The 17,144-nt window shown below is 32.2% G+C and overlaps 1 protein-coding gene across 4 annotated transcripts in view; it reads right to left on the bottom strand.

Annotated features, from left to right (window-relative positions):
• Positions 1–206: 206 nt before the first annotated feature.
• tup (LIM1_Isl and LIM2_Isl domain-containing protein tup) overlaps positions 207–17,144 on the bottom strand; it is an 88,747-nt gene continuing 71,809 nt past the window's right edge. For 3 of the 4 annotated variants that reach the window (XM_035888244.2, XM_035888240.2, XM_035888241.2), the window contains exons 3-7: positions 12,886–13,072; positions 6,492–6,793; positions 1,383–1,684; positions 953–1,174; positions 207–627 (exon numbers count right to left, since the gene is read on the bottom strand). In XM_035888244.2, the coding sequence (XP_035744137.1) occupies positions 388–627; positions 953–1,174; positions 1,383–1,684; positions 6,492–6,793; positions 12,886–13,072 (1,253 nt within the window). In that variant the 3' untranslated portion in view covers positions 207–387. The remainder of the gene's footprint in view (positions 628–952; positions 1,175–1,382; positions 1,685–6,491; positions 6,794–12,885; positions 13,073–17,144) is intronic. The other variant, XM_085665053.1, reaches the window with a different exon arrangement.

The following is a 17,144-nucleotide window of genomic DNA, read 5'->3' as shown; positions in this document are numbered from 1 at the left end:
GTTCTATGTACAATATATAGAATCCATCGACGATGACGATAGTAAGGCAGATAGAAAGAAAGAAAAAAATAAAGAAAAAGAAGAAGAAGAAGAAGAAGAAAGAAAAAGATAGAGAGAAAGTGATAAAGAGATAGAGAGAAAAAGATATTCTGCGAAAAAGAAATTGAGAAAGAGGGAGAGAGAGAGAGAGAGAAAGAGAGAGGAGAGAGAGAGAGAGAGACCAACGGGTCTCCCGTTTATTTTTTCGTCATTGCTCGTCATCGAGCTTATTTCTCGTCAATGGAGAGATCTTAAGTTTACGATCAACAATATGTCGATCATTATCTTGAACTGTACTAAACTTTGAGCTTTGCCATGTACGAGCCATAGACGATAGGTACGACGACACTATGGACTACCCGTATCGTGATGTAACGAATCGCTGTCACTTTCGAGATAAGTGACGTAGCTATCGGTACTATCAGGATGTTGACCCATATCTGGACCACCACCTCCAGGATGATGAGGACCTGGTGGAGGTAAAGGGCCACCACCTCCACCGCCACCACCGTCGTTCATTGGACCACCGAGCATTCCTGGAGGTGGAAGTTGTGGTGGTGCTCCTCCATGAATGTCATAACCGTGCATCTGAAATATAATCAAATTCTTCTTTATTCTTTTATATATATATATAATTAATATATATTATAATTTATATATTATATTATATATATATAGGGTGAGGGTGAAAAGTTTTTAAAAATGATTTTAAAAAAATCAATTATATTATTTTAAAGCTTGTAGTTTTATAATCTGACAAGAAAAAAGACAAAAAAAAAAACAAAACAAAAAGAAACGAGAAAGAAATTAATTTAAGAAATATACGAAAAAGTGTGATTGATTTTTGTAAATTAATCTAGAACAAAATTTGGATCCATTTTCTAACTGTACACAGAGAAATTTCTATTTATACCTGGGAGACCAAATGATGAAAGGCTGGCGCATTGGGATCCAACCTATCGAGATCCGTATGCAAGGCAAAGTCCGATAGAGCTTTCCAAGGTGGTTGATAGGCTTGCACTTCTAGAGGTGTCATGCCGATGGGGCTTTCGTGTCTAACAGGGCTACTCGCCACCATTGGTATCCCATGCATACCGCCGAAACCCAATTTACGCCCGTCCTGCAACGGAAAGCACTTCGATCCATTAAATCAATACAATCTCGGTCGTGTATAACAAAAAGATTTGTAAAAAAAAAAAAAGAAAAAAAAAAGAAAGAAAGAAAGAAAGAAAGAAAAGGGAAAAAAGAGAAAGAAATAATTAAATCTATATCGACAAGCTAATTGACAATCTAATCAATAATTATTTTCATCAAAAGATAGTGGACAACGTTTATTTTATTACCTTCTCTTGCATTTGTTGTTTCATTGCTATCGTCTTCTTCTTATCCTTACATCTTTTGTTTTGGAACCATACCCTGATAACTCTTGGACTTAATCCGGTCATCTCGACCAATTGTTCCTTCATCAATGCGTCCGGTCTTGGATTTGCGGCGTAACACGTTCTTAAAGTATGAAGTTGTTTCTCATTCAAAACCGTACGTACTCTGGTTGGTTTACCGTCGGAACCACCACCGCTCTTATGACTTCCGGTTCCTCGTGCACCACCAACGCCGGCCTTATGAGAACCACTCTCTGATCCAGAGTCTAAAATAGAATCAAAATTCGATATGGGTATAATGATCTTTTCTTTTCTTTTTTTTTTTTTCTTTTATAGAATTATGTAGATAATTGTTAACAATATTTCGATTCAAATTGATCTTATTTTAATTACATATGTAAATTAAAAATCTTTTTGTTTTTATTGATATCATCGATCTATTGATTGAAATACGACAATGATGATTAAAATTAGCCGTAGAAGTCTAAATGTATTTAATTAGAAGATTATTGATTATCATTGATCGACAATTTTAATTAAGAAGATAAATTTTCATCGATCCTTCATCATCGTGAAAAATATTCGTAAGACTTCCTGATGACATTCACATCCCTTCGTGGTACTTGTCGTAAGTTAGAAAACGTTTGAAGGGAATCGTTGATCTTAAGAATTATTAACGCCATAAATAGATAAAACCGATCGATGAAACAATAATTGTTAATGATCAAAATTAGTTACAGGAATTCATTAAATTAGGGTATAACTTAATTGTCGGAGAATCGATCGACAATACTAATTAAAAATATTAATTTTTCGATCCTTCAACGTTACATTAGAAAAATATTCGTAAGACTCGTTATTGGTATTTTAATCAGCGTACGTGTCGAAGGGTAGAGAAAACGTTTGAATAGAATCGGTGCCCTTAAAAGAAATGAACTTAGGGAGATCAACGCGTATCGTACCAACCGGTCCTGCAAAACGATCGAGGTCCAAGCTAATGGGAGATCCGGATACTGTTTCAATATGGCCGGTGAAGAACGTAAAGGGCACCGACAACGATCACGTCTCTCTCTCTCTCTCTCTCTCTATCTCTCTTTTTCTTTATTTATTTCTTTCCCTCTTTCTTTATTTCTCTTGCGGCACAGCAGACTTGAGAGCAGAAGAACGAAGAAACAATATTGTCGATGAGCAAACTCGGATCCGCGCATTCGTGACCATAGCTCGCGCGTTGCAGTACGTCCTTGAATAACAACGTGTCTGTCGGTTCTTCCTCTGGAGTACGTTCCCAAGTTCCTTTCGATCGGTTCTATTTGATTTACAGTGCTTCACTAAAGTCTTCGTGAATTTCATATTTTTTTTTCTCTTTCAATTTTTTTTTTCTTCCTTTTTCCTTCCTTCTTTTTCTTAAAAAAAAAAAAAAAAAAAAAAAAAAGAAAAAAAAAAGAACGAAAAAATTCGTTGAATCGATCTCTCAAGAATATGTTAATAATCATTATCTTTGTTAAATATTTACAAGAACGTTCGACATTTTGATCAGATTTCACGGATCTAGGTAATACTCGTTTAGGATTCATTAAGAAAAAAAAAAAAAAACAAAAAAAAAAAAAAAGAGAAAAAAGAAAACAAAAAAAAAAGGAAAAAAAGAAAGAAAGGAAGAAAAAGAACAGAAAATTAATAAAATGATAATTAATTATAATGTAGTATATAATTTATGATGAATTTTAATTTAAACTGAATTCACAATCATGTCGTTGACTTCGAATTCAGGAAAGAAAAGTTGATTATTGACTTCGCGTCAAGGTCATCTACATTTTGGATATTTATATATATAAGTAGGAAGTAATAATTACAATGTAGCAATTTAGTATTTTTATAATTACGAAGTTTAATTTTAAATTAAAATATTGATATTATAAATATATTTAAATTTACGATGATATTTCGGGAATGAAACAAAAATAAAATCTCCGATGTATTCCTTGAGAGTTAACTGTTAAATAAATTTTGAACGATGATACCACGTTATTTAAGACAAAGTAATATGTACTTGCATACATACATATTAAAGGAATAATAAAAAATTATGTTCTTTATTTCGAAATTAATTATCCCATGTGTACATAGTTTAAATATTTGAGAGAGAAAGAGAGAGAGAGAGACGGAGAGAGAGAGGGAGAAAGAGAAAGAATAGTTATCTGTCTGAGAAATTTGGCAACTGGCATTTAATGGACATTTAGAAATGTGGAATTTGGATTATCGAAATAAGAGTATTTAAAAGGGTTGAAGGGTTCGTAGTTAGTACAAGACAAGATAGGTTTATTAGTATTTCGATGGAATCGATTGTTTGCCAATGGTAAAACAGAAGGAGGATAATGCAAGAAGATGCTGCTGGACAAATGAAATCTTCTCTAGCTTTCTCTTTCTTACTCTTACTTTCTCTTTCTCTTTCTCTCTCTCTTTCTCTCTTTATTTTTGGTATCCTAACCAAATAATAGTAACGTGGAAAAAGGACAAAAGAGCTACGAGCAGGTGAGGAAAATTTTCGAAAGAAAAAGAAAAGAGTCACTTCGATTTTGAGAAAACTAGTTCCGTCAAAAAAAAAAAAGAAAAAAAAGAAACAAAAAAAGAAAAGAAAAAGAGAGAAAACAAAATAAAAAAGAAATAAATAAATTATAATTAACATACACGGACGCATACAGACATACACACAGAGACACAATGAATCCATTTTGAAGTTAACGTAGGTATCAATTATTACTATAGTTCAATATCATTTAATGGCATAGTTAAAAATAGAACGAAATACTAGCTCTGTTTGCTCGGTAAGATGAACATTGTGAATGATCGTCAATATTGCCATCTTTCTCTCTCTCTCTCTCTCTCTTTCTCTCTCGCTCTATTTCTTTCTCTTTATCTTTGTTGAAATTTCATTTCAACGTTGATCGTAATGACCGTAATATAAATCCGTACGTACGACTTAACGTCTCGTATTTACAATGAAAATAAATTTCAAATTGGCTGAATACCAACAAATTTATTCTACTGTTGACGACATTTCAATTTCATTTGGTCGTTCATTCGATCGTATTAATGTAATAACGATTTTTAATAATTATGTGAAAGAACGGAAAAAAAAAGAAGGAAAAGAAAAAATGAACAAGAAAAAAAAAATATATATATATATATAAATATATATGTAAAAAGCTATAGAAAAGAAAAATAAAAGAAGATTCATGAAGAAAAGATCAAAAATTGAGGATCAAAAAACAAAAAACAACATAATTAAAATGCCGACGACATTGAGACGACGAATAATTTCGACGAATAATTTCGACGGATAACGAGCATGCCTTCTAATGAAATTTATTCGTGGATCAGAATGTCTAAAGGATTTTCTAGTTGAGTATCGGGGCACAAAGAGCAAATTTACAAAAGGGTTCTTGGCCCGAGGGTAAAGCATATCTACGAAATACAAGGGATTTCCGTCATCGGCGATGGGAACGACAAGGACAACGACGATAACGACGATAACAACGGCAATGACTACGTGGACGGTGGTGGTAAGCGACTATAGTGTTGTGTTAGGATCGGCACGTGTAATTAGGTGTTGATAATTGAAGCCGTTGAGACCTTAAAGGCTTGACCACTACACCCTCTCTTCCTACACGCTTGGGATTACATGGCTCAGTGTCCATCTACCACCGCCCATATTAGGTAATATGAGTACGTCCGAGGCGTCCGATATATTGAATTATGAACGATGTAATAATCTATGATAATCTACTATGATAATTTTCACGACGACAACAGAGAAAAAGAGAGAGAGAGAGAGAGAGAGAGAGAGAGAAAGAGAGAGAGTGAGAAATAGAAAAAGAGAATTTTTTTACTTTTTTTGTTCAATTTCTTATTTCTATAAAACGAGTAATTAAGCTACACATATATATATATATATATATATATATATTTATAAAATATATATTATATATGTATGTATGTAAATGTATATCATATATAATATATATGTGTATATATGTGTATATATATATATATACATATATATTGAATGAATATAAATACAAGATTTATCGTAAGTAACTTGGAATAAATATTGCATAATTAAACTCGATATAATGAAATCATTTATATTCTATATTTTAAAAGACTTTTATTTAAGAAAATAAGTGAATCAAATAAATGGTTATGCATATTATATGCTATGCAATCTAAAGTTTATCGTCAGCTTTTAATTTATGTAACGTAAATTAAATTTCGATTAGAACGATACGAGTGGTTCTACTGCATGGTTAAAAACGTGACTAGGAATATCTACTAGAGAAAAAGGGAGAGAAAAAAAGAGAGAAAGAGAGAGAACGAGTTAAAAAGATTAGAGAGAGAGAGAGAGAACGAGTTAAAAAGATTAGAGAGAAAGAGAGAGAGAGGAATAAATTTTGCTTGCTAATTCCCATGCAAACAGTACGGTACGAACGTGTCACCACAACGTGACACGGTAACTCATTTCGTCTTTTGTGATCTGTTTATCACCGTGATTCCTTTATGGAAATCATTGGAGTAGCAGACCGAAATTGACGTCTCGTCTTAACTCATTCTATCCGAACTTGAAAACTACTGCTCGAAAACGAATTTCAAAGCGACGGACACAGTGGTTTGACAAGTCTTTAGAGTATACGAGAGGTGTCAAATGTAACACCACCCTGCCAACTACTGTCGTACATAACTACGCACGATCCACACATCTTTTTTTCTTTTCTTTTTCTTTTTTTCTCTTTTTTTTTTTTTTTTCTTTCTTTCTTTCCTTCTTTCTTTCATTCTTTCTTTCTTAAACAAGAAAACGCACGTCTCCTTATTTCTTCTTCTTCTTATTTTTTTTTTTATCTTTATTAAATGTACTTATTTATTTCATTTATTCTTATTCTCATCTTTTTATTTATTTATTTTTTTTTTTTGTATATATCAATCGTGTAATTTCTTTATATATATATATATATATATATATATATATATATATATATATATATATATATATACGAAGACAAAAAATTTTGGGTTTATTACCTGACATCGATCCGTCGTTTGGATGCAAATGATGATTATTATTTGTTAAGGAAGCGTTGTTGTTATTCTCGCTCCCTGGTACACCGCCAGTGGGACAAAATTTTCCACTTTCAACTATTTCGTGATCGTGCAAACAAAATAATCCGTCCTGTCTCAGGGCGAATTCATCGCCCGGTAAAAGCTTCCTCATGCAAGCCGAACAACGAAAACAATTCACGTGATAGATCTTGGTCTTTGCCCTCATCACGTATTCGTTCTTGCTGAAACACTGACTGCACTTGTCACACTTCGTCCCGAAAAGTCTGAAACATTCAATACGAAAAATATTTTTCATAATGTATGAAAAATACATAATTCATATGTATATACATTTGACATTTTCTAATGTTGAAATTAATTAGATATTAATTTTATATCTCATTATTACATATTTCCTTTTTTATATTTCATAATCTCGAGGTAGAAATATTTGAATAAAAAATTTACAGTATTTAATTCATGTATCATATGTATATATATATATATATATATAGTATTTGATTATGTAATATCGACATCATGTATTATTGATTATAATCACTGAATGAAAACTTAAACATTAGAAAATTTCTTATAATAAGATTAGTTCGATTTCTGATTTTTTTATTATTCCGTCTTCGCAAAAGATAGTTTGGAATTTTCAATTGGGAAAATTGATCATAAGTACGGGATAGATTGAAAGTTCGTGGACGATTTTAAAAATCAATTACTCATCTTCCAGATGTTTTAATTTAATTTTTGTTCTTTTTTCTTTTCTTTTTTTCTTTTTTTTCTTTTTTCTCTTGTTTCTTCCTTTCTTTTCGATCGTAAAAATTATAAGAGAGAAGAGCCTAGGAATGTCCGTGCAATCTGAAGAAAAAAAAGAAGAGAGAAGAGAAAAAAAAAGAAAAGAAAAAGAAAAGGAAAAATTTCGAAAAAAGATTAATTGATATTTAAAATCAAATAAGAACTTTTCATCCAGGTCTCCTTAATACGATCATTTAATATATCGATCATAATTATCGAATATAAAACGTACGTATGTGAGATTTGATATTTTCTAATGTTGAAATTAATTAGATATCAATTTGATATCTCATTATTATATATTTCCTTTTTTATATTTCATAATCTCGACGGAGAATAAACGTTTGAATAAAAAATTTACGGAATTTAATTCAGATATCATTAGTACGATCGATTGATCGATGGTTTGCGTTGGCGTCGATAATATCCATTGTTGGTTATCATAGTCGATAATTTAGAAAAAAAAAAAAAAAAAGAAAGAAAGAAAAAAATCTCGAACAGATATTTGATACTTAATTAAGTATAATGAAAATAAAAGAAGTCGAAAAATTAAATGTACAGACAATATGTATCGACATTTTTTTCTACAATTTTTTTTTTTTAAATACAATGATACGAATCGTCGATGTTTAAACGTTATGAAATTGTATAAAATTTGAAAAGAGAGAGAGAGAGAGAGAGAGAGAGAGAGAGAGAGAGAGAGAGAGAGAGAGAGAGAGAGAGAGAGAGACAGAGAGAGAGAGAGAGAGAGAGAAAGAGGGAGAGATAGAGAGAAACACAGTGATAAGGAAAAGCCATGAGAACATATTCAATAATTTTCATCTTTCGTGAAATAAAAATATATATATATACATATATATATATATAGATACGTTATCGGAATTTGTTGAAACTATCATGAAAATACATATATTTATCGTTATTCGATACTCTCATCCACTTTGCAAATATGGCTTATGATGTATAACAGTTTATGCTAGTACAGCCAATACGCTAGTACGAAAGAGAGAAAGAGAGAAAGAGAAGGAGAGAAAGAGAGAAAGAGAAAGAGAGAAAGAGATAGATAGAATATTTATCGGCGTACATCCTAATCTCGATAGCATCCTAGGTTCTCTCTCTCTCTCTCTCTCTCTTTCTCTCTCTCTTTCTCTCTCTTCCTCTCGGTCGTTTCTCATAAGTTATGATACACTTCAATATCTGATAGTGCAATGCGAAGCGAGAGCGAATCGCGTGGGTGGCTCTCATGCAAGCTCATAATCCAACCGAACGTTTCACATCGGCTCAAAATATATGACTCGGTCTGGCTAATATTCTTACCCGTTCCCTATAATAACCTTTCCTATATATTTTCTTATATATCGTAATATCGTGTAGAAACGAGAAGCATAAACTCAGTTTGTACTACATGGGAATACGATGATACGTTATTTATGTTCACGCGTTATGGCATATTCGCTAACTTCGCGTTTAGAAAATCGATTTTGTAACGGGAGAGAGGTGATCGGTGGATAACGGGGTTGCGGGAAGGGGCGAGAGAATGGGAGATAAAGGGGTGGTGGTAATAAGGAGCTGTTGGATGAAACTGAATGTTATATCAAATATTATAAAATATTCTATGGGTATGTATACGTGTACTTCTATATAAGAAACTTCTGTAAGAACAAATTTTCTTCGTTGATAATTTTTTTCTCTTCTTTAACCTTTTCTTTTTTTTTTGTTTTTTTGTTTTTTTTTTGTTTTGAATAAATAACTTTACTTACGAACTTTCGAAGATTGGGGAAAGAAGAGAAGAAAGGTTTGCTTTTTTTTTTGTTTTTTCCTTTTTTTTCGTCGAACGAAAATTTCAACGTAGTTCATTGAGGGGAGGTAAAGTTGGGGGTGGCTTAGATGGGTGGAGGGTGATTTATTTTCTTTTTTCTTTTCTTCGTTCACTACAAAAGCAACTACCACCGCCGTCCGTCGTGACGATTTTTTTTTCTTCTAAATAAATGAGAGACGGCGTAAAAAAAGAGAAAAAAGAAAGAATAGCGAAACTCAGATATCTAAGCGAATTAATCGTAGATTAAAGATCAAATATCTTCTCTTTCTTTTCTTTTTCTCTTTCTATTTAATTGTCATAAGAGAAAAAATTGTTCGTTACTTTTTATCTTTTCTTTTTTTCCTTTTCTTTTTTTTTTTTTTTTTTTTCTTAAATAAATAATTACTAACTTGTAAAGGTTACAAAGAAATAACATTTTTTTTCTTTTCACGGAAGAAATCGATCGATATATCGGTCGTGCTAATTGCAATCTAATTCACAAAAAGGGATGATATTTCGTTTCTGATTCGAGTAGTTACCGAAAGGTCGAGTAGAATCGAGATACTGAGTTAGTGAGAAAATGAATGAATGAGTGAGAGAGAGAGAGAGAGAGAGAAAAAGCAAGAGAGAGAGAGAGAGAGAGAGAGAGAGAAAGAAATGAGCTCGCTTCTCTCGTTTTGACTTTTCTGACTAAGCGACAGGGACAACAAACAAGCTAACCGGCGAATGTCTTGTCTTGGAGTGAATTCACGTCGACCGGATATGCCAGTCTCTCTTCTCTCGTTCGGCCTTCCCGAAGGCGTTTCGACGTTTGACGGATCAATGCAAATAAACTTTCTGTCCCCGAGGGAGAAAAATATTTGGTCCATGTCGTCTTCGTAAATCGTACCTGCCAGAAGAAAAAAAAAGAGGGGAGAAGAAGTTCGAGAAAAGAGGAACGAGAGAAAAAATGAAAGAGAGAGAGAGAGAGAGAGAGAGAGAGAGAGAGAGAGAGAGTGGGAGAGAGAGAAGAAACAAGAAAAAAAAAGAAATACTCCCCTTGGCCACCCCCTCCCACCTCCCGAAAAAGTACACTCGGCGAGTGGGTGTACGTTGAAAAAGAGAAAAAAAGCGAAAAAGGAAAATAAGAAAAAGAAAGTGACATAAAAGATCTTTGTTTCTTCATTGCGATGTAAACACATCGAACGAAGAAAATATCTTGGACGAAAGAGAACGTCGAACTGTGCACGATTGTCTCCTTTACACTCCGTTCCTTTTTTCCCCCGCCATTTAAATTCGATCGCGTGCTAATGGCGTCCCATTTAGCACGACGGTTCTATTTAAATAGAAATTAAATGAAAAGAAATGTGGATATTTTCAAAGAAGAGATTTATATAATTTCGATTGAACAAAATTTCGATTCTAATCTAACTGAGGAAGAGTATTATCAAAGAAATATGGATAATAATAAGAACATACGGAAATGTGAATGATTTGATATATATATATATATATTAAAAAAAAATATATAGAACGTAAAGGATATTAAAGAAAGAATATTAAACAAAAATTTTTTTTTTCGAATCCATGAAGTTATATTATACGTTTAAAAATATAATAGAAACGATATATACGGGTATTAGTAATATTGATTATTAAAAAATATAAAGTGTACAAATAAGAAAATAAATAAATATAATATATATATATATATATATATATAAAATATTAAAAAAAAACAATGTAACAATAGATAATTATGATGGAGAATATTAATATATCGATATATTGATGTTATACTATAACGCGAATTTTTCTTTTTGATTTAACTTCAACCCTTTTAATAAGATCTACCCTTAAAGAAATTATAATATCATTTACCCCCTCTACTCCCCTCCGCATTTCCACCTTTGCGAATACGATACGTACGATTTCGTCCGGAAGAGCCTTGAAAAAAAAAAGGGAAGGAAAGAAAAAGGATAACGAATAAAAAAAAAAAAAGAAAGGAAAGAGGAGAGAGAAAAAAGCCAAAAAAAGAGAGAGAGAGTGAGAGTGAGACTCCTGTCTCCCGTCGAAAGCTTCAATCCGTCGTCGGTTTTAATTCCGCAAGCTCGAGCGCGAGCCGACGTTACTACGCTCTTTTTTCTTTTTCTGTTTCTTTTTCTGTTTCTTTTTCTGTTTCTTCATTCTTTTTCTCTCTTTCTTTTCTTTTTTTTTCTTTTTTTTTTTTTTTTTTTTCTTTTCTTTCGTTGCATACAGTTGCACGCGCGAATCGTCGGTGCACATGTTCCTTGTCTCGAACACGTTGCATACCTACATTACGCGAGGATTCGAAGACGAAGACGAAGACGAAGACGAAGACGAAGACGAAAATGTAGACGAGAAGAGACAAGACGAGACGAGACGAGACGAGACGAGACGAGACGAGACGAGACGATACGAGACGAGACGAGAGATTTTTCGTTTCGTTTCATTTCGTTTCGTTCCGTTTAGTTTAGTTTGGTTTGGTTTTTCGTTCGAACGAAACAGGACGACTCGATCGGAGTTTATATGGCGTTTGTTACTCGTTGCTACGGGTTCACAGATAAAAATACTTCGCAGTCACACACACACAATCTCTCTCTCTCTCTCTCTTTCTCACGCATACACATCTTCCTTTTTTCTTCTCTTTTCATTTTCTTTTCTTCCTTCTCTCTTTTATTCCTCCAGAATGCGTTTCTTTATTCCTTTTCAATCCCGGTCACAGCCTCCTGGTACGGCGTCCTATCGCGTGTTACCAGTATATATATATATATGTATATATATATATGTGTGTGTGTGTGTGTGTGTTATGTATATATTTATATATGTATATATGTGTATCTATGCAAGTATAAGAAAACGTGTGTGTGTGTGTGTGAGAGAGAGAGAGAGAGAGAGAGAGAGAGAGAGAGAGAGAGAGAGAGAGAGAGAGAGAGAATGTAGCGGGTTCACTCTGACAAGAGGGACAGTTTTGCATTAATTACCATACCGCAGACTTCGATCGGGATTCGAGCGTAAGCCTTCCACCTTTTTTCCTGGAATTCGTGAACGCGTATCTTTCTCTTTCTATACTATCTTTTTCTTTTTCTTTTTCTTTTTTCCACTCCACCATCATCACCACCATCAACACCATCGCCACTCGCCAATGGGTACACCAGTATCAACGCTACTATTATCGGCAGCAACCATGGATTTTATGACGGTGGATCGTAAAAAGGAAAAATACGAAAACCGATAACGATACCAAGTAGAAAGAATGAAAGAAAGAAAGAAAGAAAGAAAGAAAGAAAGAAAGAAAGAAAGAAAGAAAAAGAAAGAGAAAGAGAGAAAGATAGGAGAAAAAATAAGAAAAGGAGGGATCAAGTGTATCTATATATGTATATGTATGTATTTGTGTATGTGTGTGTGTATATTTTCAAGGAATAACTATTTCGTGGAAGGGCTTTTTGGGGATTACTTTTTAAAGGGTTGCAAAGTCTTCTCAGAGTCTCTTAATTTTAGATATATATATATATATATATATATATATATATATATATATATATATATATATATATATATAGAGAGAGAGAGAGAGAGAGAGAGAAGAAATAATATTTTTGTGTAATTAATTTTTCTTCTTAATTATTTTTTTTTTTTTAGTATTCCTCTTCTATTATTATTATTATTATTATTATTATTATTATTATTATTATTATTATTATTATTATTATTATTATTATTATTATTATTAAAATTTTTTTTGTTTAGTATCCTCTTCCTTTCTCTCACCTGACGTAATCTCCCTTGCAGTACGTCTTCCCGTCGCGTACGAAGCAGGTGCAATGTTCGTCCAAAAATTGCTGACACTCGGCACACTTCAAACAGGCAGCATGCCACTCGAGATTAGGCGCCACCCTCAATATCCACTGGTCGTGAATTCGTCCACCGCAGCCGACGCAATGCGAGCTACGTCCTTCTGAAAATGAACAATGTGTTTTTTGGTTAAATTTCTTTCTTTCTTTCTTTCTTTCTTTCTTTCTTTTTTCTTTCTTTCTTCTTCTTTTTTTTTTTTTTTTTTTTTTTATTAATGAGAACATCCAAAGATTTAGAATCCGATAACGATTTGTTCGTTTTATTTCTTTTGTTTTTTTTTGTATTTTTTTTTTTTTATATATTCGTTCGCGTAAATATGTTCTAAGGATTAAAATTAATTGATTAATTTTTTTTTTCTTTTAGCATAGGTATTTTGTCGATATGGTTCAATTTCTTTTTTTTTTTTTTGCATTTAACATAACTTTATTTAACGCATGTAAATTTATGTAGGTATAACTATATATATGTATGTGTGTGTATGTGGGTAACATGTATATATATATATATATAAAACGTATGCTAAGGAAAATATTAACTTTTAGGATATAAATTAATGTACGGAGATAAGAGTTAAAAATAATATATTAAGATGATATTAAAGAATGAAATGAAATTATTACATCACGTTTTATAGACGTTTAACGAGCAATTAAATAATAATTTTGAATACTTTTTAATTAACGTATCTATATAAGATAACGATTTTCATTAATGATCTAATGATACAATTTAAAATCCATAATTTTGATTGACTCGATAATTAAAAACGTTAATCCTCTTTTACGACTTTTTATTATCAATTGGATAGATATCATTGATAGTCGAGTGCAAATTTGATATATCTTATTCGTAGAAGGAATGAAATTGTTTGTTCCGTCGATCACGAAAGACGATTTAACGATATAACAGAGTTTTTTTAATCGTGTCCATCATTTTATGTACCTATCGATTATATCACGGGCACGTTCTTTTTCTACGATAACAACAAAAACGACGCTTTATAATTTATGAAACAAGATGGAAGTGTACAAAAAGGAAAGGAAGTAATAAAAGTATATGAGAGATTCCTGATCATGATAGAATATTATGTGATTGATATTAAGAAAAAGAATGATGATGATTTATCGAATTGCGAATTATTTTCAACACTTTACTACATTCGTATTAATCGTTATCGGTATTCGATCATTCGACTTAATTAAATGTTTCAAAGAGAAAAAGAAGCGAAAGGAATGAGTGCTTTAAAAATTATCACTACGAAGTTGTTCGATCATTATGCTCGACGACGATGGCAACGACGACGACGACGACGACGACGACGACGACGACGACGACGACGACGACGATCATCGACCGACGGGATATGATTTTATTCATTTATTTCTCGATATCGTTGAAGCAACCGATCATCGAAATTGAACGAATTTTAACGAACGGTCTTTTTCCTCTTCTAATATTATGTCTAAACATCCTTATATATCATCTATTACATCATGTTTTTCTTCAACTCTGCCATTACTACGATCGATAACTTCCTTTCTACGAGACACTACTACTATTCTATATAATAATATTTTCTCTCAGTACACGTATCTTCCTTTATACATTCATCGGAACCAAATAATTTTATTAGATTTAAAATATAATAATTTGAATGGTTTGTTTTTTATAATATACCTCCCTCATTTTATTCCGATAGGGGAAAAAAGGAAAAATTTTTAACAATGAAAAAGAAAATGCGATTATATACTTTCGGCTAGTCGTTACGTTCAAAACACTTTTAAAAATAAACAATTGTTTTAGATCTATGATGATTCACGTAACACGTTCATCGATTGACTATATTAACTTTTAAAAATATTCGTTCGTAGAAATACTCTTTCAATTTGTCATTACATTCGATTTATTACGATGAATAAGATTGTTTCAATTTCGAGATAAATTGTAATATTTTTGAATTAACTTTAATAAATTTGCATTTATTTCCGAAAGATAATTTCTTTTTTTTTTTTTTTCAACGTGATATTTTCTTTCAACTTTATGTATCGTTCACATGTTAATTAGATTAAGCTCATTATTTCGGATCTAGTAAAAATAATCAAATTTTTCGATTAATTAAAGTAAATCTTATCCCTTTAAGAATAGAAAGAAAAAAGGAAAGGTAAAAAAAGAAAAAGGAAGAAAACCAAAATAGCGTTGATTATTACACGAAATGAAATGATGTAAATAGATTATTAGAAATAAATAGAAAATTATATTATAATGGGATTAAGTATTTAATAAACAGAAAAGTAGATCCAATATGACGATTGATAGAACTGTATATCACGATATTGTCACCTCTTTATAACATTTGATTCTTCTTCTTAATTATTTTCAATATGTACGCACAAAGTAAAATAACAATTTCGAATTATTCTACGAAAGTGGATACATATATGTATTCGATCTTCAAAAATTCGATACTCACGAACTTCAAACTTGTACGAAAGGTAGAGCGTTGTTAAGAAAAAAAAAAAAGAAAACAAAAAAAAATAAACAATAAAAAAAGAAAATAAAAGAAAAAAACACCGCAAAGATATAAACAAAAAATAAAACGACACCAGTCACTGAATCGATGCGGAAGGAGACACGATTTATGAAGAGAGAAAGAGAGAAAGAGACAGAGAGAGACAGACAGAAAAAGAGACAGATAGACTGACAGAAAAAGAGAAGAATAAAGAGAGAATAGAGAGAAAGAGTGAGATTGTGTGTACAAGAGAGAGAGAGAGAGAGAGAGAGAGAGAGAGAGAGAGAGAGAGAGAGAGAGAGAGAGAGAGAGAGAGAGAGAGAGAGAGAGAGACAGAGAGACAGAGAGAGAGAAAGAGAGACCGAGAGAGAAAAAGAAGATGATAAGAATAAGAATAAGAAGATTTGAAGGAGGATGCTGGACCAGCCACAGCATCGGCAGTGGTGGCTGCGCCACTGCGGTCGAGCGCTTCCGAAATTAGCTGCCGTTTTCTCGAGACGCGTTTGCGCCGCACCGCGGAGGCGTCCGCGTTGCCGAAGAAATGCCGACGAAAAAGATAGAGAAAAAAAAAGAGACAGACAGAGAGAGAGAGAGAGTGAGTGAGTAAGTGAGAGTGAGTGAGTGAAAGAAGGAGAGAGAGAGTGAGAGAGAGAGAGAGAGAGAGAGAGAGAGAGGCAAGGGTGTAGACATGGGCGGTTCTTGGAGCATGAAAAGGGGCTTTGAAACTCCGCCCAGGGGAAACCGGATGCCGAAACTCCATCGGAGTCGGCGCTTGAACGTTCCTGCGCGAGTTTTGCGCAGATTCCGTAGAGAGATAACAAGACGATCGACTAGAACGTGTCTTCGTCTTCGTTTTCGTCCTTTGTCTTCTTATCCATTTCGAACGTGCTTTAAAACTTTCCTTGTGCGATTTAAAACATCCCTATAAATCGTATATTCGTCATAACACACTCTGAATTTCTTTGAATCAATGATAACACCAGTGGTTTTATCATATTTAGAAATTAGATTGTTATCGTTTGAAAAGATTTATATCGGTGGATAGTTTTATGTTTTATGTTTCCTTTTTATGAACAATGGAAACGTCGTGTTTTTATGTTATGTGTGATTTTACGACGATTATTTGGTGTATTTTGTATTTATCTACGGTAATATTTCACTACTATATATATATATACATATATGTATGTGTATCTAATTGTTAGATTCTATTAAAAGTTTTAGTGTAAGTTTTGAGATAAATTTCTAAATGATAAAATAAGACGATCGATTAGAAATACGTATTTTTCTTCTTATTCATTTCGAACGTCATTTAAACTTCCCACGTACGATTTAACAATCCATATAAATTATATTCGTCATAATTCGCTCTGGAATTGTTTGAATTAATGATTCGTCTTTTATCATATTTTTAAAAGTTAAATGTTATTAATGTTAGAAAAGATTTATATCAGTGTAGTGTTTTTATATTATGCATGATTTTATGACGATAATTTAATATATTTTGTATATATCAAGGATAACATTTAACTACGATATATATATATATATATATATATATATATATGTATGTATGTATGTATGTATATATGAATTTACTTGTTGACTTCTATTAAAAGTTTCAGCGCGAATTTCAAGATAAATTTCTAAATGATAATAAGACGAT

Source organism: Vespa mandarinia, chromosome 2 (genome assembly GCF_050613455.1).
Source record: "Vespa mandarinia isolate Hongniang chromosome 2, ASM5061345v1, whole genome shotgun sequence".
Classification (NCBI taxonomy): Eukaryota; Metazoa; Arthropoda; class Insecta; order Hymenoptera; family Vespidae; genus Vespa; species Vespa mandarinia.
Note: the sequence above shows the minus strand (reverse complement) of the source record. Positions and strands in the feature narration are given on the sequence as shown.